The sequence below is a fragment of the Nelusetta ayraudi genome, unplaced genomic scaffold (genome assembly GCF_046127955.1).
Source record: "Nelusetta ayraudi isolate G7.1 ecotype Tasmania unplaced genomic scaffold, CSIRO-AGI_Nayr_v1 ptg000136l, whole genome shotgun sequence".
Taxonomy (NCBI): Eukaryota; Metazoa; Chordata; class Actinopteri; order Tetraodontiformes; family Monacanthidae; genus Nelusetta; species Nelusetta ayraudi.
In genome coordinates this window covers 4,426,526-4,448,944 of record NW_027466186.1, presented here as the reverse complement: position 1 = coordinate 4,448,944, position 22,419 = coordinate 4,426,526, and the positions used below count along the sequence as shown (strand labels likewise).

At 44.5% G+C, this 22,419-nt stretch overlaps 2 protein-coding genes across 7 annotated transcripts in view; one reads left to right on the top strand and one right to left on the bottom strand.

Moving 5' to 3' along the window:
* Positions 1-18,863, bottom strand: part of dnah5 (dynein, axonemal, heavy chain 5) — a 77,683-nt gene extending 58,820 nt beyond the window's left edge. Inside the window, exons 1-23 of one of the 4 annotated variants that reach the window (XM_076012498.1) lie at positions 18,687-18,863; positions 11,557-11,691; positions 11,346-11,436; positions 10,984-11,177; positions 9,992-10,210; positions 8,902-9,039; positions 8,089-8,265; positions 7,877-7,990; positions 7,583-7,690; positions 7,347-7,469; positions 7,033-7,248; positions 5,606-5,713; positions 5,365-5,450; positions 4,885-5,092; positions 4,663-4,776; positions 4,275-4,481; positions 4,084-4,164; positions 2,925-3,015; positions 2,602-2,747; positions 1,742-1,919; positions 1,394-1,642; positions 671-867; positions 487-580 (exon numbers count right to left, since the gene is read on the bottom strand). In XM_076012498.1, the coding sequence (XP_075868613.1) occupies positions 487-580; positions 671-867; positions 1,394-1,642; positions 1,742-1,919; positions 2,602-2,747; positions 2,925-3,015; positions 4,084-4,164; positions 4,275-4,481; positions 4,663-4,776; positions 4,885-5,092; positions 5,365-5,450; positions 5,606-5,713; positions 7,033-7,248; positions 7,347-7,469; positions 7,583-7,690; positions 7,877-7,990; positions 8,089-8,265; positions 8,902-9,039; positions 9,992-10,210; positions 10,984-11,177; positions 11,346-11,436; positions 11,557-11,691; positions 18,687-18,776 (3,364 nt within the window). In that variant the 5' untranslated portion in view covers positions 18,777-18,863. Of the gene's footprint in view, positions 1-486; positions 581-670; positions 868-1,393; positions 1,643-1,741; positions 1,920-2,601; positions 2,748-2,924; positions 3,016-4,083; positions 4,165-4,274; positions 4,482-4,662; positions 4,777-4,884; positions 5,093-5,364; positions 5,451-5,605; positions 5,714-7,032; positions 7,249-7,346; positions 7,470-7,582; positions 7,691-7,876; positions 7,991-8,088; positions 8,266-8,901; positions 9,040-9,991; positions 10,211-10,983; positions 11,181-11,345; positions 11,437-11,556; positions 11,692-18,686 lie in introns of all 4 variants that reach the window. The other 3 variants (XM_076012499.1, XM_076012500.1, XM_076012501.1) reach the window with 3 other exon arrangements.
* A 1,186-nt stretch (positions 18,864-20,049) lies between these two features.
* The window catches only part of triob (trio Rho guanine nucleotide exchange factor b), a 95,527-nt gene continuing 93,157 nt past the window's right edge, over positions 20,050-22,419 (top strand). For 2 of the 3 annotated variants that reach the window (XM_076012849.1, XM_076012848.1), the window contains exon 1: positions 20,055-20,453. In XM_076012849.1, the coding sequence (XP_075868964.1) occupies positions 20,366-20,453 (88 nt within the window). In that variant the 5' untranslated portion in view covers positions 20,055-20,365. Of the gene's footprint in view, positions 20,454-22,419 lie in introns of all 3 variants that reach the window. The other variant, XM_076012852.1, reaches the window with a different exon arrangement.

Here is a 22,419-nt window from a genome sequence, read left to right as displayed (position 1 = left end):
AAGCTTAAATGGCATTATAGCTGCTGAGGAAAAGGGCTGCATCTACACGGCGGCGCTCGCTAGTTAGTCAAAACGTGAAACTCGCAAATGAAAATGAGTTTCAGCACAGAAAGAGAGATGCTGATGTCAATGTGGGGCATTGAACTAACAAGGAGGAAAAGGGAACTTTTAAAAGATTTTTTTGCAGAAGTAATGGGTTATGTTCCAACAATTTTCCTTATCAGCATTCATTCTGCAGTGTTATAAAAATAATTTGGGATGTGGATGGAAAAAGTCATTTCGTTTTGTGAGCTGCCATATTGTATTTTGTTGAATTAAACAAGTCTGCAGCCTCTGACACTGAGTCAATGCCGCTGTGCTATCTGCCACCTTTTCAGTCGAGGCTTTTTTCCTCATCGGAGGTGTTCAGGTGTTTTATTATCGAGTTCCTGTGACGGAAAACTTTGGGTCCCTGAGGTCGAGCGAGGTTCTCCTGTCCTCACGTACCCGCCAGGCTCCTGTATGTTGTCGTTCCGTCCTCCGACTCACTGTCAGAACTGTCCTGTTTCAGAGCCGCAATGCGCCTTTCATTCATTTTCCTCTACGGAGAAAAAAAACAAACAAAAAAAAAACTCAGCAAGGGGCAGATTTGAAACTTCCTGCAACGTGAGTGACGGCAGACTTGATGCACCTTGGAGATCCTTTCTTTGCTCCACTGGCTGACTCCCTTGCTGACGCTCACGATGCATTCCACCGCCCGGCTGAGAGCCTGCTGCACCTCCTCCAGAGGCGGCGCCATGGAGATGTTGGGGATGGAGAGGGTCACGCTGGCTCGGAAGATGGCCTGCTGACTGCTGCTCTTGCCACGGCTGGGCGCGTCGCCCTCAGCTGAATGACGATGTAAATTCAAAGGGTTGACATCTTTTGCTCAGGGCAAAGATAGACGGCACGCATACGCACATGAGTCGCTGGCAACCAAAAATAACCGAGTTAGCTAAAAACATATTTTGTGAATGCATAGTTTCAAGGGAACATGGCGTTTAATTAGGTGTAAAATTGAAAATTGTATTAAAAGTGGTGTTAGCTCCTCGTCTGGTCTTATGATGTTTGGAATATGTAGATTGTTTTGATTTAAAATAACGGTTTTGACAAAAACTTAAAATTAAGGACACTTTTACTCATTAAGTAAAAGAATTTGGTCATTCTAAAGTGTGTCTTTGTAATTGTAGTAGGCATAATGTAGATTACTTACATCACCTACTTGCTGTATCAGATTTGATACACTTTATAACACAATTTAAGTGTGACAAATAGAATTAATTACTTAGTAAATGTGCATAATCAAGGCTCATATTATATTTAATAAATGAGCAAACATTTTAATGTTCTTCTTACGCAACCCAACCCTTCTCACCCGCAAAATGCATGGCCGAGGGGGCGTTGATGCGCCTGCGGAGCATCTCCAGGGTGTTGCGCGTCAGTCTGAGCAGAGCGTCCACGTTGTTGTGGTTGAAGTAGGACAGCAGCTCCTTGGCCTCCTCCTCCATCACCGCCATCAGGTCCTTCTTCTTCCTCCTCCTCACCAAGGGGGAGGAGGGGCCGACGCTGGCTGGAGGGAGGAGAGTGTTCCTGGAGAAGAGGCGTCCTTCGGAGCGTCCCTCGTCTTCATCAGAGAGGCGAGAGGAGTCAACGTCACGTCTTCCTCCTCCTGCTCCACCACCTCCGCCTCCACCAGAGGCCAAGAAGAAAGAGGCGGGCATACCTTCGCTGTCGTTGCGCTCGACGGCCTTGCTCTCTACGGAACTTTCCACCTCCGCCTTCTCCTCCTCGTCTCTCTGGCCGGACTCGAATTCCAGGAGCATGTTGATCAGCTCGTTGGCCGCCTCCTCCACCAGCGAGCTCTTCGTGTTGAGGATCTGGGCTTGTCTTATGCACAGGTCCTGAGTGCACACGTAGGAACAAGTCAGTGTCGGCGACCGAAACATGTTGCGCAACTCTTGCTTGCTTGCCTTTTTTTCATTCGTGCACTTATCTCTCTATTTATTTATTTATTTTGACATTGTTTCTGCTCATCTTCTCTTTTGTTCTGTATTTTTAAATACAGTATGTCGGATTTTAGTATGATTTGTTGTTTTTTTGTGCAGTCTGAGGTTCATGTTCCTCTTTTGGGACACATAAAGAATCAAAGATAATCACCCTCATCATTGGCAACTCATCTGCAAGAGCAGGTTATAAACATGAGAGAGGGCCTCGCGACCTTCACTGCTAATGAGACTTTTCTTATTGCTCTGACACAACAACCTGTGCTGGTTTTGCATTTGCATTTTTTTTCTCCTATTGTATGTCTTTTCCATTATTAATTAAATAATGTCTTGATTTATTTCCTTCTTTAAGCCTGAGAATACAGGTAGAGACTGTTGGGCGCACATCTGTTAATTGACTGACTCTTGTTTTGAAAATTGAAGCTCAAGCATGATATTAGAAACTACAAACTACTGTTATTTTTCAATGGTCCGTTATTTAAATGTAATTTAAATCTAATTGAATGTGGATATGATGCAGAACCATGTGTGCGACTCACTGGAATCCAGACAAAGAAAAGCCATTATGGCTCAGACTTACCCTGGTCGTGCGAACAAACTCCTCCGAGGTGACCGGCTCATCCTCTGGCAGCATGCACAGAGTGGAGCCACTCATCTCCTGCAGCACCGCCTCTATCCTGTACTCCACCAAGTCGTTCACCCTGTCCATCAACAGCTCCAGGTCCACTGCAGTTTGAAGGGGAGAGAAACAATGATGCATCGAATGCAAAGAACAAAAAAAAAAAAAACAGAAGGAAAATTAGTTGAACCTCATCAGGGCCCGGTGGCGGCCGAGCTGCCAGGTGTCTCGCATTACCTGACATGGCGTGTTCAACATGGACCTTTCAGGGAGTTTCAGCTTACCCAAAGCTTTGTCGATGCGGTCGAGGTATTTGTCGATATTGAGAGACGTCCAGTTGAGGGCGATCAGGCCCGGCTGGATGGCGTCGTCCACCTGCACATTCGGCAATAATGGATGCATGTTGTGTAGCGGCTGCCGAGTGCCGTGCCGCCATTCTTTCACCCGTCCCATGCCAAGAATTTATTGTCACGCACGTGTTTAACCTAAAGTTCAGTGGCAGCTGGATAAATAAGACTTTACAGCTTCTTTATATATTCATCCATTGGTTTAGTTTTCCTTCAGTGATTATTTTCTGTTCATGACCTTCATCTATTCAACATTACTTGCAAAACAACTTCAACAAGTCCAGAACTCTGCCGCTCCGAATATTTCCAGAACCCCTCCGACTCATCACATCACCCCTGTTATCCAAGATTCCGCCTCTTGCCTTCCGCGGCCCTCCACCAGCCTGCTCCTCCTCCACACCCTCTCGCACGCTCAGCTCTTCCTCCTCCACTGCGGACGGAATGTGGAATGTCTTCTCGCGATTTAAACCATCATTTTCCGTGTGACCGTCGTACTTTTCTTTTGTCTTTTGTCCTTTTCCCTATCACCCCATTTTTCCTGTGAAGTGTAGTTGACAGTTTTGAAAGGCGCGTATAAATAAAATGTACCATGAAGTGCCGCTGTTAAATGCACTGTGTCTTCTTCTTCTGTGACTTCTCTCTTCAGCGGTTCTCTTCAGGGGCGGCCACAGGGAACCATCTGCCTCCATCGAACCCTCTCCTCCCCTGCAGCCTCTTCTCTCACACCAACTAACTTCACGTCCCGTCTTACTCTCCCCGGAAATCTCCTCTCTCTATATTATTCTCTAGGCCTCCTGCCTGCCAGTTCCAACATCAACATTCATCTACCGAAATATTCAGTGTCTCCTCTGCCGTTTTCCCTGCTTTCTCCATCTCTGCCTCCTGTTGTTTCTTCAGTGCCAGTCAGTGTCTCTACACCATACAACATTTTCTGCCTCTTTCCTTTCATTCTTGCTGACATTCTTTAATAACTCATCTCACTTTTCTTTTTATTTAACAAAGAGTGAAACTTTTTGAACCCCTTAGTTCAATAAATGTAATTCTGAATTATATGCAGTGCGATCTGCAACGTCACTTTGACATCATCACATCTTACCTTTGCAACATGCGGCACAGCCAGTTGTTCAAAAACGCTCTGTATCTTTGCCCTCACTCTGGTGTTCTCACTTAACATGAACTGGATGGAGGAGGATGGGACAATCCAATGTAAAATAATTGCAATATGTTTTATTAGTCCTAGTTGCAATAAATCTAATTTGAAATGAGGAAAACGTGCTCGACACCCACCTGCAGTTTCTGGTTGTTCTTCTTCAGGGAGTTCTGTTTCTGCTGTAGCTGAATTCCAAAAGATGGGATTTCCAGATTCATCCTGGTCATGCAGTTCACCTCCCTGATCTGGGTCAGGATCTCGGGGTCAAAGTTCACAAACAGTTCTCCTGTTTTGGCAGAGCGGACGAGTAGAGACGCCTGCAGACCAACTCGGGCATCCTCCGTCTGTGTAGAGAGTTTTCAGAGCTCATTGGTCATTTTTGCCCGTCATTAGGTTGATGTGCATTGAGTTTAGAAAATGAGTCAATATATATACAGTATATGATTCAACAATAACTCAAGAAACATCTCTTGCATTTAATTTTGCCGTAATACTTGAATCAACGTGTGGTATTTCTCTTCCTACTTTTTTCATCCAGTCGCGATGGTAGAGGATCTCAAACTCCAGCAGGACGCCTGATACTCTGTTATAATTCCTAATGATCCTCTTGGCCTCTGGGGTGGTGAACACTCCTGGGTGCTGTATGTGAAGAGATTGAGTCTTCACTGCATGACTTCAAACCAGTTTGGCATCAGCTTTGCGCCACTCCATTGATGTGTTTGCATTGAAAAGGCCAAAGCACTTTACCTGCTGGAAAAGTTCCATTGGAGCTCGGATCCTGCTGGACAACTGGCGCGCCCACAGGATGCGACCTGCCACTGGGGGCAAGTCCCGGCCAATAGGAGGGTCCAGTTTCTGTTTCATGTAAAGTCTGGAGATATTTTCAATGTCTTTGCCATAGTTTTGCAGCAATTGCTGATACCTCTCATCAATGCCAAGATCTGGGATGCCCAGCCTGTTTTTTTGGAGAAGACAAATTATTAGGATATTGCTTTTTAAAGGTTTAATCTAATACGACCTGTTTAAAAGATCTGTGTTTAATACTGATACTGAGGCAATGATTGCGTGAGGCAATCTCCACAGTGAAAACCGTTTAGTTCAATACGGCTAGTTTAAGTCAAAAAGTGACCCAAGTTTAAAGTATTACAATGAATGTGCCACAGGGATAAGGGATTTTGTGCCAAAGATACATTGGAATGTATTTTACTCAAAGTGGGAAATGTTTACCTTTCAAACTTCTTCAACACATTCAGGGCTCGTTCAGTGTTCTGTATTTTTTCAAATGTGCTGTCCATGAACCTCTTCAGCTGGTCCTGGAAAGGAAAACACCAAACTGCGTGAAAAATGGTCCATTCTGAGCCCCACTTGCCTATATATCAAAATAAATCTCAATTATGGTAAATGTCTGGGTAAACCTTTTAACTTTTTTTACCCCCACCACCATAAGAGAACGTTTATTCTCACTTACATGAAGCTCAGCAGTGCTTTTGCAGAATTCATCATAGTCGACATCGAAGTCAGTTCTTCTCTGGTCGAGGAAACTGTAATGCTTTTGCTTCATGTTCACCACAATAGCCTGTCAACAAAACACATCTGCATTTAGTGCATAAACAGTGACACCTGATTCTTCTTAATAACCCGAATGACTGAATTTCAGAAAGAAAGCTATGACTTCCTTTATTAAATGTATTTTATTTCAACTGGGGACATCACAAATTCAGATAATGTGAATAAGTCAGGGAGTTATTGAGAATTTCAAAACATAAGATGGCACACTGAGGGCATAGAAAATGTCTAAGTGAATAGTTAATGTTGGCAGTAAATTTTGTATATCCTCAAGAGATAGCTGATAGCTGTAGCTGATAGTCTGTACAAACTGGGGTTTGCAGTCAGTTCAATCAGTTTAGTTACTGCAGCAAAGTTTGTAAAAAGGCAAAAATGCAGGTGAGAAGTCAAAGAAAAATAAGTAAACATTTTTAACATTGAGTGACTCACAAAAACTTGCAATTTGTTCTGCTAATGTTCCATGCAGTTACTACTACCATGCAGTCACTGAATAAAGAGAAAGTATTTTGCGGATGAGTTCACACCGTGATGCCTTCATGCTCTCGACTATGCAAACAGACTAAAGTCAGCGCTGTTTTGAGCGGTTACCTCCCATTTCCCCTGCATTTCTGCAGTCTGTGCATCCAAGGAAGCAGAAACAAACAGACAGTTTACATAATTAGTCCCAAGAGGAAAATACCAAACAGTCATTATTATCTGCAGCCTAAAAATGGGTTTTTGGGGTTGGATGTATAGACATGTTGCAGTTTCTGTGCGTTTGTAATCCATTCATGACGATAATTTATCTGACGGCAGTTTTCGTTCACGATGCAATAAAGGTCCTATCTTTTGAAAAGATCCCATCATCTATATTTTCTCTAAATTATGTTTCAGGCCTGTGAGTGAACTCCCCAAAGATGAGAAAAGACCATCCTGTCCTGCTTTTTGTTTTCCTCACTGCAGAAAGCGTGTGCTATATTAGCTCTTTATGATGTCCCAAAAAGCACTGACAGAACAACAAATGCTTTTGTCACCTTAAAAAATGTGAAAGGTTGCAGAAAGCTCATCGAGTGATTATGCAGAAGGTTTGGAACGGGTGAATAAATATGCTTCATTAGGGAGATCTTTGTGTTTCTGTTTGGTTTTTTGTTCTCACAGATCACTTATCATTTGAGGTTGCTCCACTGGAATGCTGGAATAAACATATATCTTCATTGCATAGGATTTTAAATGTGCATTTCTTTTCTTTTTCAATCGTTCCCATTTTTAGCAACAGCTTCCCAATAACTTGCAATTTTCTAGACAGGAAATAGCAAGAGTGCAAACCCGTCTAGGTCACAAAACACCTACTTGAAACCTTGTGGCCATGGTTTCGAGGCCCTCTATCTTCGAGTCTTGCAGGACAGAGTAGGTAGAAATGGTGCTGAACATCTCCAAGATCTTGTTGAGCCTCCGCTGGAACGTGTCGAACTTTCCGAAAATGTACATCTCGCTGAAGTCAAACTGCCTCTCGTTGGGAGTCTGCTCCAGCTTCTCTTTGGTCTTGTGGAAACACCGCTGGTACTCCTGAAGGACGCATTTGAAGCCACCACGTCCATGACATTGTTCAGTTCATAAACATCTTGTGATCAAACATTTCTCGTGCAGCACAATCCATCACGCACCTGGTTGAGGTGGATGGCAGCTTTGATTTTGTCCACCACGAGTCGCTGAGGCTGGTCCCATATTGAATTGGAGCCGTTGTTTGTGATGTAGGCCTTGCATGCTGTGATCATCTGGTTCGTCACCTAGCAGTGTGGACAGGAATAACAAATGAAGCACGGCTACGCCGGTGATAGGAAAATACGTTGCAGGTTACCGACTGACGTTACATTATCTCTTGCAGTGGAGCAGAGCCCACCTTTACAAAGAGGGACGTGATCTTCTCGGATGTGTTGTAGTAGCGAGATATGCTGTGAATCATTCTGATGGCATTAATCAGACCTGGGATTGCGTCCACCATTGAAACCTGCATGTGAACAACAATGAACCTTTATAGAATTGGAGTAAATTCACCACACAAGAGTCTATCTGCAATTACATGTGTGATGGAAAAGAGTATTTTTGCGCCAGGCTTTTATTTGAACTGTGAGACTGGTGCAATTATGCTGCTCTGCGTGCTCAGTTTTGACTTTTGAGATAAAACGTCTCCTACAGGGTCACTGTTGTAGAGTGGATCACAGAACTTCTCCAGACTGTAGAGGTACTTGACATTGTCTTTGGCCTCGTTGGCTGTGTCGGTGATCCTGGCGTCCAGCTCCCGCCACGTCTGAAGTACAAGAAGAGGCCTGTTATCACCTCCAAAATAACAGACCCGGAAATGGGACTGATAGAAAACGAGGGTTCAGTCGAGTCCTGCCCTCTGACCTTTATGAGTTTAGATTTAGCCATCAGCACCACGCCGAGCACAGCCTTGACGTCGGGACTCTTGAGCTGCTCCAGGAGGTAGTTGAAGCGGGACATTCGCTTTTTCCAGTGGTCCAGCTCGGCTCGGGGGCCGAGGTCGTCCGCCTCCTTCCTCAGTTGGTCGCTCTCGGCTAAAACCTGATAAAAAGAGGAAGACGTCGCTCACAGTGGAAGCCGCCATTGTGGTTGACAAAATAATCCAGTTCTCTCTGTGACTGTGGATGTTTTGAATCCCGTAATGATCTCATAATAGCTTCCAAATGAACTTGTATTGTTGTGTATCTTTTTAATGGGTTAGTTTTCCCGAAGCATGTATATAAATACGAATAGAACATTTCCATTAGAAAAAATAAATTACAACACTGTGTGAAGCCAAAATAACACAACAAAAGTACGATTATAAAACACATAAAATGCATTTATGTAATTGAGATATATATGTATATATGTAAATATATATATATATATACATGTATATATATATGTATATATATATATATATATATTTATATATGTATATATATATATATATATATATATATATATATATATATATATATATATATATATACATATATATATATATATATGTATATATATATATATATATATATATACATGAATGGAACTCTTCAGCCCATATCATCAGACAACAGCTACACTCAAATCTTTTCCTTCAAATCCAAGAACTGAAAAAATGACAGGAATGTAAAAGGTTCAATGCCTATTGACTAACAATTAAACAAAGCTCTCGGTGTCTCCAACTCTGCACACCTGTTCGATCTGCTTGATCCAGACTTTCATGCAGGCCTCGACCTTTTCGGTCGTCTCCGAGCTGTTGGCCGCCGCCACGTAGTCTGAAGGACCTTTCAGCACACGGAGGTCGAACGTGTCGCACTCTTTAAAGGTCACCTGGAGGAGATTGCAGACACGTGGCAACGCTCAAACCACTGTTTTGTTTTTGTTTGTTTGTTGTTGTTTTTTTTCTGCAGTGCTGTCCTGAAATGACACTGTGTGTTCGCAACCTTTGACCTGTGTGCTCACAGGTTGTGGTCAAGACAGGCTTTTTCTTGTCATTGGTTGCAGTGTTGCATCTTTAATTGTCAGACAGCCTTGAATTCTTTTTTTCATTCATTCATTCATTCATTCCTGAGCTCAGGGTCACGGGGGTCTGCTGGAGCCTATCCCAGCTGTCTCAGGGCAAAGGCAGGGTGACACCCTGGACAAGTCAGCAGTTCATAGCAGGGCCACATAGAGACAAACAACCATTCACACTCACATACACGCCTATGGACAATTTAGAGTGTTCAATTGACCTCACATGCATGTTTTTGGACAGTGGGAGGAAGCCGGAGAACCCGGAGAGAACCCACGCAGACACGGGGAGAACATGCAAACATGCTTTCCACACAGAAAGGTCCCAGGTCCGGAATTGAACCCACGACCTTCTTGCTGTGAGGCGGCAGCGCTAACCACTGCGCTACCGTGTCGCCCCTCATCTACCTATACGAGTAATTTACTATTGATTGATATACAGTAAATTAATATACATTTGTTAATAGAAAATATCTGTGGGGGTAAAACATGTTTTGCATTTATTTCAAAAGTCGCTGCATCAAAAACACACACAAACAAAGAGCAGTCTCAAGCATCCAGGATGTGCACGTGCATATGCAGAAGGAAGCCTGTGGGTGGTGGGTGGCCGTACTAAAAGAAACTGCACTTTAAGACTTAAGAGTGATTCTCAAATGCATCACTGGCTGTCCAAAAACTTTTTTTCCCACCAGTGCAAAACTAACTTTTCCAGATGCTTCACTTGGTCCATGCGAGTTCAGCCTGAGGCGTCACAGAAGGTGTTTTTTACCCTTTCCTGCAGACTCTCCTGGGCTCCTGCCAGAACGGACACGAATCCCTCCAAGGACGAGATGAAGTCCTGCTTGACGGTCTGCGCCTGCGAAGTGGCCGTGTCCCCCCAGCCGTGGTTCATCTTCCTCAGCGTTGGGATGAAGATTTCCGACAGCAGCTGCTCCACACTTTTTAAGAGGCCCCCCTCTCTTGTGTCCAGCATGTTAAAATTGACCTCCTGAAAACGGAGCAGAGACGTGAATGTGAACTGCTGCATGCAAGCACAGATTTGGTTAAGGGAGCTGCTGTGGTACAGAGCTGACCCGAGACCCCGGCCATGAATAATGAATCACTTTGTTTGATTGGTTGAATCACAACAAGTTGAGTTGCCTTGTAGTTGACTTTTTGGTAACTGTGTGTTTTTTAGTTAGTGTTTTGTCAGACCTGAATTTGAGGTTGTTTGACACTTTGTTTGCACAAAGTGATCATTTCTAATTCTGACCTTTCATTTGTATGTGTGTGTGCATGCGTGCGCGCTGTGTTCAAGGACCACACTTCTATAGGTAAACGTCGCTTGTTGCCTGTAAAAAATAAAAAATCACATTTAAAGTAATTGTGTGACTGAAGGTCCATAAGTGAATCTTTACATTGTTTTTTTGTTTTGTTTTTTCATTTCCAAAATAACTAGATCTTCCACCCTGTTGGTAACATAAATGTGTGTGTGTGTGTGTGTTGTAACGGCTCCTGTGTGTGTAACAGGTCCCCTATTATTAGCGCTACTGGTGATCAGCAATGATCCGAATGCTTATCTCCCTGTGGCATTGAGGGAATCCTGCTGTGCAAGAGCCCAGTAGTTCAAAGGTTCTCTCAGCTACTGGAAACGCACACACACACACACACACACACACACGTTTTGAAATGAGATGCATTTAAACAATGTTTTGCGTTTCGGCCAACTTTCCTTCCCCTCCTCCAAACTGTCGGAGAAGGAGCTGTGACACAGTGACTCACCCTGTGGATGTTCTCAGAGGTAATTGTCTTGGAGGTGTTGGCTCTGGTGAAGAAAACACACACTCCAGTGAGTGGCACATCCCTCCCATCTGTCACAAACACTTTGGACTTCCTGCTGCGATCCGGCTGCTGGGCAACATGCTGGGAGGAAACTGAGGCGGCTGCCGCTGGTGCCGCCGCTGCTGCTGCTGCTGCTGCTGAAACGGACATTAGGTGCAGGAGAACAACAAGCTGTGTCACCATCTCTGTTACCCCGATCCTCTTCCCTTCAAACTCAACATTTGTGAGTGAGTGTGTGTGTGTGTGTGTGTGTGTGTGTGTGTGTGTGTGTGTGTGTTTCCAGCAATTACACTGAGTGCAACGTCTACCTGTTTCAGCAGGCCCAGTGTTCTGATAGTAGAGCATGAGATGGGGGAGACCTTCAGCCACGAAGAACTGCTCCATACGCTCAATCTACAGGTTGCACGCACAATCACAACCACAAAATAACCGAAATCAGCATTATATGCTATTGAATGACGACTTGTGCATTCCGCAATGAGGCTGCCTGTACGAAAGACTTAGAAGGGGCACCTGGTTTCCTTCCAGGATGGCGTCCTCCACGTCAGCCTTCTCCAGCCCCAGGCACGAGGCCACGATGCTGAGGATGTAGTCGTGTCGTCCATCCAGCTGAGCCCTCTTTGCCTCACGCTCCTCTTTTAGCTTTTGCTGGGCGGGACACAGGTGCAATTTTAGTTTTAACAATGATTTTGTGCTTTTAAATTGATTAAAGATGCAGTGCCTTGATGTGTTATGTTCAATGTATAACTCTGCAAAGGAATATGGGGCAAATATGAGTTTTGTTGAACATATTCACTTGTTTTACTATTTCAAATGTTAAATTTATACGCTTTGCCAGATCTTTAACTTTCATTTTTGTACAATTAATTTTCCAATCTACGGATCTCCAACAACATATTGAGCTGTCTGTGAAGAGCCTCCTGTAAAAATGCAGTTCCAGCTTCCTGCTAAAACTGATGCCTTCTTGTGTACGTCCTCAAAGGCTTGAGGTGTTGTTGCTAACCCGGGAGAGGTATCAGTGCCATTTTTGACATTACACAGGGATCCTGTTTAAGCCCGTGATTTTGGCGGGGGGCCAAGTCAAAAAAGGATGGAGTTTCTTCATTTCTGGGAAACTCACTGACAGAGCAGAGACACAGTTTTATTGGAAAACGCTCACTCACAATATGAGACCATTAATGACTGTGAGTCATCACAGCCATCACAGTTTGTCCCTACGGTGCAAAAAGCCATTTGAAAGTATTTGCAGTCAGAGAGTACAGATGAGAACTTTGGTAGTTGCACATATTTCAAGTTTTAATTTGTAAATCCATTTTATTCCAGGAATGATACATGAATGTTTGAGTGTAATTGTGAAATGATATTATAATAATTAGACTTTAGATAGCGATCAAATAAAATGTTTTGCAGTAGCTCCACATCAGAATGCAGTCAATCAAGATGTAGTCGACACCTTGATTTTAATTTATTTAAAAAATTTTTTTTTTTTAGCCGTATGCAACATTCATGTTTCTTAGCAAAGATTAAACAACAAACACAGGAAGCTCAGCTGCAGCTCGTGTTTAGGGCCAGTTACATTAACCGCAGCGGGTTGCCAGGCTACACTGTTCGGTAACACAGAACAAGGTTAACCAATAAATGACACGAAGCCTGACTGTGCGCGGTTTGTGCAAGCTGCAGGGCGCATTTAAATCCTCTCATTTAAGCCTGCTTTTGTCTAGAATATAAATGGAATGACAGGAGCAGCTATTCCTGTCTCAAAAATACCTTTTGCATTGACGTCAGTGTGGCCATCTTTTAAAAAGATTTTTTCCGACAACAAGCAGGAAGCATCCTTTATGTGACAGGTCACCCTAAGTATAGAGCTTGCTCGACATGGTGTTCTATTTGAACCCATTAGTCTAGTTTGTATCTTGATTATAATCAAAAAAAATTTTTTTTTTTCAATAAAGACTTTAAAAACAAATACATATCTCTTGTTCTTCCCATCCTGGTCCATTTCTTTGAGCAAAACCATTCCCTTTGCAATGAAGTGGCAGCTATACTTTCATTAAGTTGATGCCATTAAGAAAAGAACATTCTGTTCAAACACAAAACTTCAGTAGGTTTCTATTCATGCAAGAGCGACTCAAATCACTGAAAACATTATAAAGCCTTGGTAGGTACGCTGAGAGGAAAGATGTCTGATACAGATTTCGGTAAGGGCGACCGAGCGACGTTAGGCAGCGAGAGAAGACAAGAACAAAAAAAAAAAGAAAAAGCAGGCACAAGACAGGCAGATAAAAGAGAGAAAATAGATGACAGAAATGATCATTTAAGAGGACTGTTTATCCTTGAAACAAGTGCGATGGGAATGATAACAAATCAAGATGAGTTCCAGTTTTAGGGGTCAAACTGTGTGGGCTGATTTTGTGTTGAAACTGTGTTGGACTCTGTTGAGTTTAAATATACGTGTACATGGAAAATAAACACTGATAGCAATGTGAATAAATTGGCAGCTATGGACTGTAATATACGTTACGATGACGCATTTTATTTAATCATTTGTATGTTTGTTTGTTTATGTATTATTAGAATCTTTTTCAATTGCTGATATTTTGCATTCTTTATTGGATATCGTGCAGGCCGCAGTGAGCCACGGGCATCCACTCTGTCTTTTTTTCAGTTTTATTGACTGCGGCAAAGTGCGTGGGAAGTGATTCTTTATTTTCTTAAGCTGTGCAGAAGCAAAATAAGTTATTCATTTAGTCAGAAATGAAATGGAAGCCATAAGTAAGCAAGAAAACAAGAGAAACTGCATTGTACGTTCCCTGAGCTCAAGGCGAGGGAGAACAATTGGGAATAATGGGGCAGGAACAATATAGAGAGGAGGAATGGTTCTCTCTGTGATACGGTGGTTAAGAGAGGAGGCATTGATCTTTGTCAGCCAGAGACGAGAGGGCCGCTCACGCAGTCAGGCAGAGTGAGGTGAAGCATGCCGACAGAATCACAGCCGTCAAAAATGGCTTGTGGAGAGCCATTAGCGGCTTCGCAACACAGATCACACTCAATGCAATGTCTATCAAAGACGAGTTGCGTTATTTTTGCAAGACCTCATATAACCCATCAAACACGCTGCAGCTCAGAATTCACCCTAAATCAACATCATCCTTTGCTCATGCTTTCTGTCAATACGCCAACCGCCAGCGAGCACACATTAGTTTTCTTCACCCTTTGTAACGGGGCGAAGAAACATTTTACATATCCGAGACCGAGAAAAATGGCATGAAACGTTTGATTACGAGGACCGTGACTACAAACAACAACCTCAACGTGCAGGGATACAGGAAACATCACAAGCTAGCGATACAATAAGCATCCCAAATCACTGGCTGCCAGGGGACCCCCCTTAAAGCCCCCATCAGCCTTTCATTCTCAAATTGTGTGAAGACCCAAGTCAGGCTGCGGCCCAGAGGCAAACAACAAAGACACAATCCTATATGGTGCAGATTATGCAAACAAACCAGATCAGCCACTGAATGCAAATACGGGGCAAAATACACTAGCCAACAATGACAGACTCCTACAATGGCAGAAAGGACACCCACACATACACACGCTGCGATCCACATTCATTTATTCAGCCAACAGGGACCCAGATGTGGATGTGGACGGCCCAATTCAGGGATAAATAATCCTCGGCTAAACTACGGTCTGCCTGGGAATCCCTGTAATAAACAGACTTTTCAGAACCAGAGGAAACATATGTGGCAAAAATAAATAAATAAATGGTATAATACAAAGCAGTTTGACGAGGACTAAAATGATTTTTTTTTTTTTTTGGCTTGAAAAAGAAGTGCCAGGTGGTTTTGAGTGGTTCGCCAAATATGAAACAGAACTCAGTGAGAGAGAATAAATACGAAATATTCAGTCGCTCAAAGCTTGTGTATTCAGCTGCTTTTGCTCGTCTCTATTTTACGCTGTGGCAAATGGAATCTGAGCTAGCGCTTCTTATCACACAGGTAAATTTTTTTTTTTTTTTTTTGTGAAAAAAGTCCCAGGAGACAGTCCACCCATGGCAGAGCGGCAAATTCCTCGGTCGTCCCGCTGCGTCGATTTCTTACCTTGATGACTTTGGACAGTGTTTGTTTCCAGACTTGCGACATCGCGGCTGCTCCTCACCTGTCTGTCCTCACACGCTCCCATGTCTCCTCCTGCTATCACCCTCTCATTTGCATGAATGCGGGGGACTATCAAGTTAGGCGCGGCGGTCACTCAGTCAGCTTTTCCTTCAATGGCCGGTGCAATCAATCTCCATCAGCCCATTCAAACAAGATTACAGTTATGAGAGATAGATCATACGGGAGACTGATCTCCTCGTTTATTTTCCACACAAATTAGTAAGAGAACCTGATGGAGAATGATTGCACATAATTGCTCCATTTAAAATGAATGGTCTTTGGTGGTTTTGGTTTCTTAGCAATACTCACAAAGTGCTATAAAAGGTAATATAAATCTTTTCCACAGGTTGTTTTGAAAATCTAATTATTGGGTGTTTTTTAAGGTCCCTGATGATAAACATTTTAGATCGCTGGTGAAGCTGCTGCTCACGATCAATTATTTGAAGAGAACAGCATATTTTTAGCCCTTAGTTTACAGCCTTTGATGAAAATATTGCATTTAGCTTCGGCGTACCGTCCACTTGTTTGATAGGTGCAAAAAGAATGTGCAAGAGCAGAGCAATCAGCTGGCTGGAGGCGTTGGCACTAACCCAGGAGAGGTATGCGTGCAATGTCCCTATTTTGTGACATCACAAAGGGTCGTGTCAGCCATATGTAAAAGACACAGTCCATTATATTCATGTGTTCTTGCGTAATATAGAACCTTTAATGCCGAAACAACTAATCACTGAAAACTTTTGAATTAAAAATCCTGTAACACAAAATATGACAAAGCAATCGTCTCTGATATGAATCATAATCAGTACAAATAACCTCATCTTCCATGCTTTTCCTCAGAAACCCGCTAGGAAGAGACTCTCTAGCTGAACCCTGCTAGAGGTATCCTCACACATTCATCATCATTCAGCCATTCACAAGGTGCCGACGCATTCATCTTGAATTGCATTTGGCCGACGGGGAGATTCGAGGCGCCGGTGTCGTTGGTAACTTCAGAGCTCCCGGAGTCGCCTTACCTTGTTTTGACAGTCAGGTTTAAAATGCAGCATCGCCATCAGCCTTTCAGTCTGACACCTCTTTTCACGTGTGTCCGCCGTCTTAATTGGCAGTCAGGGGAATTACAGCTCCCAACAAAGAAGCGGAGACAAACCGGCCGGTGGTTTCGCTACAGTGGGCGAGCCATCGGCCCTTCCAGTGCACACCATGTGAGAGAGGTTACTGCCCCGAAATTATGGGAGTGTTGTGCCTAAACAGGACTAGCAAGTGCACGATGGTGTTGGATGACCGTCTGTCAGCGAGGTAATTGTCGCAGGCCTCCTCTCAACTTACAGTCCTAATATAATGCCAAGGGGAGACGGAAGGGTGGCTGATAAATGGCCGTGGGGATCGGAAGGCACGGTAGCTCTGTCTCTAGTTTTTGGCTTTTTTACTTTGCTTCAAAAATGCAGGTTAATTGTTTGTCTTTCGGTGAGGCCTCAAGATAAATTGGCGACTTGCCCAGGGTGTTACTGGGGCAGCTGGGTCAGGGTCAGAGTGCGGCAGAAGCAGGTGTGGGAAATTAATGAAAAAGCATGCAGGTCTGAAAATCAGGGCTGTGCGGTATAGCAATCAAGCAGATTTAAAGAAAGATGCAAGAAAAATTCACGAGACCTACAGTGGGTGGTAACGTTGAAGACTTTGTTAAAAAAAAAAAAAAAAACATGTTCTCGTCGCTGAAACGCACTTTATGCAGTGACTCCTCCACTTTTTGTCTAAAAAGTATTAAACAATTGTTCGCACAAATGTTCTATTCATTCAATTGTGTGTCACAGCAGGTCCGGTGTTGTTTTCTGGCATGGCAACCAAACAACAACACACCCCAGCCTATTGATTGCTTTGATGTCCAAATATATGCATATATACATATGATATGTGTGAAGTTCATTATTTCAAGTCAGCTGCAGTAATCAGCTTTACCGTGAAGGTGCTAGTGTGTCATTCAGCTGCATAATTTCCAACTGCTTTGCAGAGGCACGTTGTCTAGAAACCAGTCAAAACAAATTTATGGGTGAGAGCATGAATTCTATTGCATTTCAAATTACCAAGTCATAATATTTACCCTGGGCTTCAGCAACCCCCACAAACCCGAGTGCAGGAGTAGCAAAAAGAAAATGAATGAATGAATGAATGAATGAATATTTACCCTTGGAAAACACACAAGCCTGCACTCTCACACAGACATGATTGCTTTAGTTTGCACTGTGGCATTCAGTGGCACAGAAACAAAGCGCTCCGACAGATGGTTTGATATTTTTTTCAAAAATGATTTTGAGGCTTTTCATTAAAAAAAAAAAAAAAAAAGTAGCAAGCCCATCAATTCTAAGCAGAACTGTCTGGATTTTGAACTGCCATGAAACAGGACAGTGACTGTAAATAATAAATGATAAAGAGGCGAGATCTGAAGGAGAGAGACCAGTGAAGGAGCTTGACGGACAGAGGTCCGCTGCTCTCCCTGTGGATGCTCGGGCTGACAGATCCAGAGAGCTTGAAACAAATCTGTTGCAAAAAATAAATAAATAAAAAATCAACACCAGACTCCAGCATGGTGTGTCTCACAGGAGCGGCTCCGGGGACTGAATTTCGTCTCGCACCATTGGCCCCTTGGGTTTCTCAGATGTCTGGGTCGATGGAACCGTTCCATTGTGCAAAAATAAGACGGTTTCCAAACTCTGTGGTGGTTTTGGGGTTAGTGTCAAGGCTTGGATATCCTCACTTCACCTCTAAACTTGCCAATTACATTAGATCAATCAAAAGATAGAAAAGATAAATGACACAAAATGAAACAAAGAGCAGGTCTTGTCCACTTTTTAAAATACACCCAAACCTGTGAGACTCAAGGACATAACGGTTCTTAAAGTCACTCTCAAACAATACACACACCAAGAGAGTTGCACTTAAGTCGATAGATAGATAGATAGATAGATAGAAAACTCCTAGACTGCATGTACCGATTAGTCTTCGATTAATCTTCGATAAATGTTAATGCAGATAAACTCACTTTGAACCACAAGAAAGGGGAAATATCTGTGAATGGGCCTTAAACTACAAGGTGATCAACAGATTTGTAGAATCGTATTACATGTCCAAACTATTTACCTGTTTCATTTGAAAGAAAAAACACTGGCTTATTTTTACCATTACTGGACATAATTGTTGTTAATACATAGTCATATAAACACCTTCCGGTTCCACGCTGTCATCCAGCATTAAATAATTAACATCTTCGGAAAACCATGCATCCTTTTAAAGCACGTCGACCGTCGTCGTCAACAGCAACAATAACATTAACACACTGCCATCTAGAGGGTGCAGACAGGTAATACAACTAATATTACCTGGTTGTATCATGCGAAACTTTGGTTTCGCATGAGTTTAAATGGAATAATTCAGCTCGCTGGTTAACAGAAGAATTTAACCTAAACCTAATACCCGTGTTTAGTGACTAACCTGTAACTCTCTGAAGGACTCGGTCGGAGCGGCTGCCTGGGTTGGTCTGCTCCTGAAGCTGGTTTTGCCGATCCGAGAGCTGATTGACATGGTGGGGGAAAAAACATTCCTCTCCGCAGAGGAACTTTTCACCTTGTTTTTATCAAAATACAACTTTTCACAACGAAACTGATGCTCTTTTTTTTTGGCGCGACACCTTCCACAAATCACGCTTTGCAAAGCAGTGTATGTTGTGAGCGGTAACCAAGGCAACGGGACGCTTGTGACGGTGGTGGTAGTGGGGAGGCATTGACTTGAGAGCAGATCGCTGATTTGAAGTCTTTGTTTTAAATCTCTTCCGGTTTGAAGTCAAGGAAACAGTAATGAAGCTAGATTGAAATACCACAGGAAGACAAGCCAAGGCCATTTTTCCCATGTATTTTGATAGATAGATAGATAGATAGATAGATAGATAGATAGATAGATAGATAGATGTACTTTATTGATCACATTTGGAAATTACACTGTTGCAGCGTTAAACATAAATACAATGCATAGTTTAGTGTAGTTTGTGCGTCTATGACGTCTTATTTGTCGGCTGCAGTTTCAGCAAACAGCCACTAGATGGCAGCATTGCACAAAGGTCACTGTGTGACTGAGGCGCAGCTGTCAAGGAGAACTGGGTTAGGTTTGTGGGCCAAATGACCTCATACTGTAGCATCATCTTCGTCACTGCGAGATGAAGGGCGACGAAACAGGCCTTATCGATTATTGATCGGTTCTCCATGTTTTGCTCAGATCGACCCAACGGTCTATACTTCGAGCGTTTCACACCAAAAAAGGGGGCGATCCATGTTTCATGAAATAAAGCGAACTGACAGCTAAATGCTCGACAATGTGAAAAACGTTTTGAAGGCTGTTACTATTACACCACTGTTGCAGAGACGAACATGCGTGTGTGTGTGTGTGTGTGTGTGTGTGTGTGTGTGTGTGTGTGTGTGTGTGTGTGTGTGTGTGTGTCGCTGACATCTTCACTAACATCAGGCCGTCGAGGGAGGCGTGCAGCAGTCCTGAGGAGGGAACGACTCCCACGCACTCAGCAGTGCACCAGCACCGCAGTGCGTGCCGTGCAGTGGCGCACACAGAATATCTAGGGGGGGGGGCGCACAATGCACCAAATCCCCCCCCCCCCGGCCCCCGCCCCCAACCCAACCCAACCCAACCCACTCCACCTCCGAAACGGAATCCCAGGATATCCCACCCACCCCCAACCCAGTACCCACCACTCGGAGCGGAATAGCCCTCCGCCCTCATCCGCCTCTCCTCTCCTCCCCTCCCCTCCGCCTTCTCTATCACCCCTCCTCCTCCTCCTCCTCCCTCCGCCCTCCTCCCTCGTCGTCCCAACTCGGGAGCGCCGCCGATCGGTCGCCAGGATTTTCCCCCCTTCTCGGGCCAAAATGGAGGAGGAGGCGTCTCGCTCAATGAAGGGAGCTCAGATTGTACGACCGGATTCTGCTGCTGCTGCTGCTGCTGCTGCTGCTTCAATGAAACGCGCCGGGGTCCCATCTCGCCGATAACCCCCCCCCCCATTTCAGCGACCAAAGAAGCTCCCCTACCCCGCGACCCTCCCCTCCCCGCCTCGCTTGGAGGATATTTTTCCAACCGCCGTTCGCAGGCAGCCAGTCAGGCAGGCAGGACGCATGCAAGCGGCCGCAGCCATGAGCGCAGCGGAGGGACTGGACGAGGCTGCGAAGGACGCGGCAGACATAGCGGCGTTTTTCAAATCCGGTGAGTCTGGGCGAAGGGGCGAGTCTGGGTGGTGGTTGGGAGAGCTCCCGTGGATGTGTTTGTGAGGCCTGGTGATAGAAGAAGAAGTAGTGAGGTGACGGATTCCATGGGAGTCACGCGTGCCGGGAGATGCGCCGTTATTTATTTAGCATCTCTTTTTATTATCATTATTATTATTATTATTTCGGACTTGTCATCTCGCAGCCTTTGATGACAGCACCGCCCTTAAACACGTTTGTGTGATAACAGGGCAGTGATCACGTTTTTTTTGGTGAGGGGGGCGGGGTAGAGGGATGCGTGGTGGTGGTGGTGGTGGGGGGGTGTTCGATCGAGCCTGTAAAGGTGTGGAGATGGTCGGGGCTCGATCTCAGCCTGCCTCGGGGTGGGATGGGAAGGCTGCTCCCCATCACACGAAGGAGCGCGTGAATGTTCGTGTCACTCCTCGGGTACACGGAGCACCCTTTTTCGTGCGCTCGAGTCTGTATTTCTTCAGATGCGACGCGCAGATTTTGGAGGCAAGGCCACAAAACGCACATGAGCCCCTAATGGGCATTTACTGTAGGTTGCACCCCCACGAATGCGTGCATGCATGCATGCACGCATACAGTGCAGTGCAGTGCAGGGCACACCACGGGGCCTGGTGGCATCAACCCTAACCAATAAAGAAGGGCCCGCCCACCTTATCACTGCATCCAACCCACCCAAAAAAAAAACTGAAGCATGGTGTTTTGCATCATCAGGTGGAAACGGTCAATATCGCTCTATAGAAGGATTTAATGTTAAGTCTGGAGTGGGTCAATATGTTGCCGCTAGTCAGGAGGTGAAGACCACCTCTGATACAGAGCAGGAGAAGAAGCAGCAGAAGCAGCAGCAGCAGCAGCTGTCTCACCCCCCTCTCAGCTGTTTCTCCCCGTGACACCTGGTGCCTTGGGGTCTGCTGCCTGGTGGTCACCATCCCTCGCAGATTTGCACACATGCGGGGTCGAGAGCGGCGTGAGCGCGCATGATCCGGCTAAACGTGCGCATGAATCCACATGAATGAAGACCTGCATGACAGTCTGCAAGCCCGCACACTTTCCCCTTCTGAAATCGCCTCTACTCGGTCACTGTTGGGAACCGTGTCAAATCGTATTGTGTTCGAATGCTACAGTCTCCCTCTCCCTTTTTGTTTTTTCCAGCCCTCTGGGTTCCTGCCAGTGTTTTTTCTTTTTTTTTTTTTTCCTATAGCTGCGTTACATCAGGCCGGAAAGTTGGAACGGCTCGGATGTTTGTGTAGCGGCAAACGCTTGTTCATACAGTATTCATGATGGAGACAGAAATAGGTTGTGGCCTCGAGAAACTTTAATAAGAGGCTATTATGAAGGGAAAGTATTGAATACGAGTTTCGGCCTCGTCCCCAAATGGAAAAGCAGAGTTAGAGCTGCCGAGTTAAACGAGGGTAAATCGCAGAGTGTCTGCGGCGTCGATTAGAGCTTATTGTATGAAAAATGTCTAGACCTGTTGTTTGAGAAGCGTATTAGCTTGCTGTGCAACCCTGGGAGTGTGTGAGGGAAGATTCACATCATGGAGGCTGTAACTGAATAGATTTAGTAGCAACAACAGCGATGGGCTCTTGGATTGTAATTCATTCAGCATTTCATTTCATTTGCTGTCACACGGGCCAACATTTTATACCCGAAGCTTGATGTTTGTCGATCGCGGAGGCCGGCCCAGCAGCAGCAGCAGCGATGGAGTCAGCGGCCGTCTTGCTCTCTGCAGCCGCTCTCGCCGCCTCATTAATTGCTGCCAGCTTGTTGCATGTTGAAATCTCTTCAAACAGCTGCTCTTCCTCATTGATCCCAGGCACCTCATTGCTGGGTCTGCGTGCATGTTTTTCAATCGCCGGGCTCTAGATGCTCTTTTGGTGCCCTTTCGGGCTGACTCATACTCGGTACCAGTCTGGCTAACTGGCTTACGTTGGACTCAT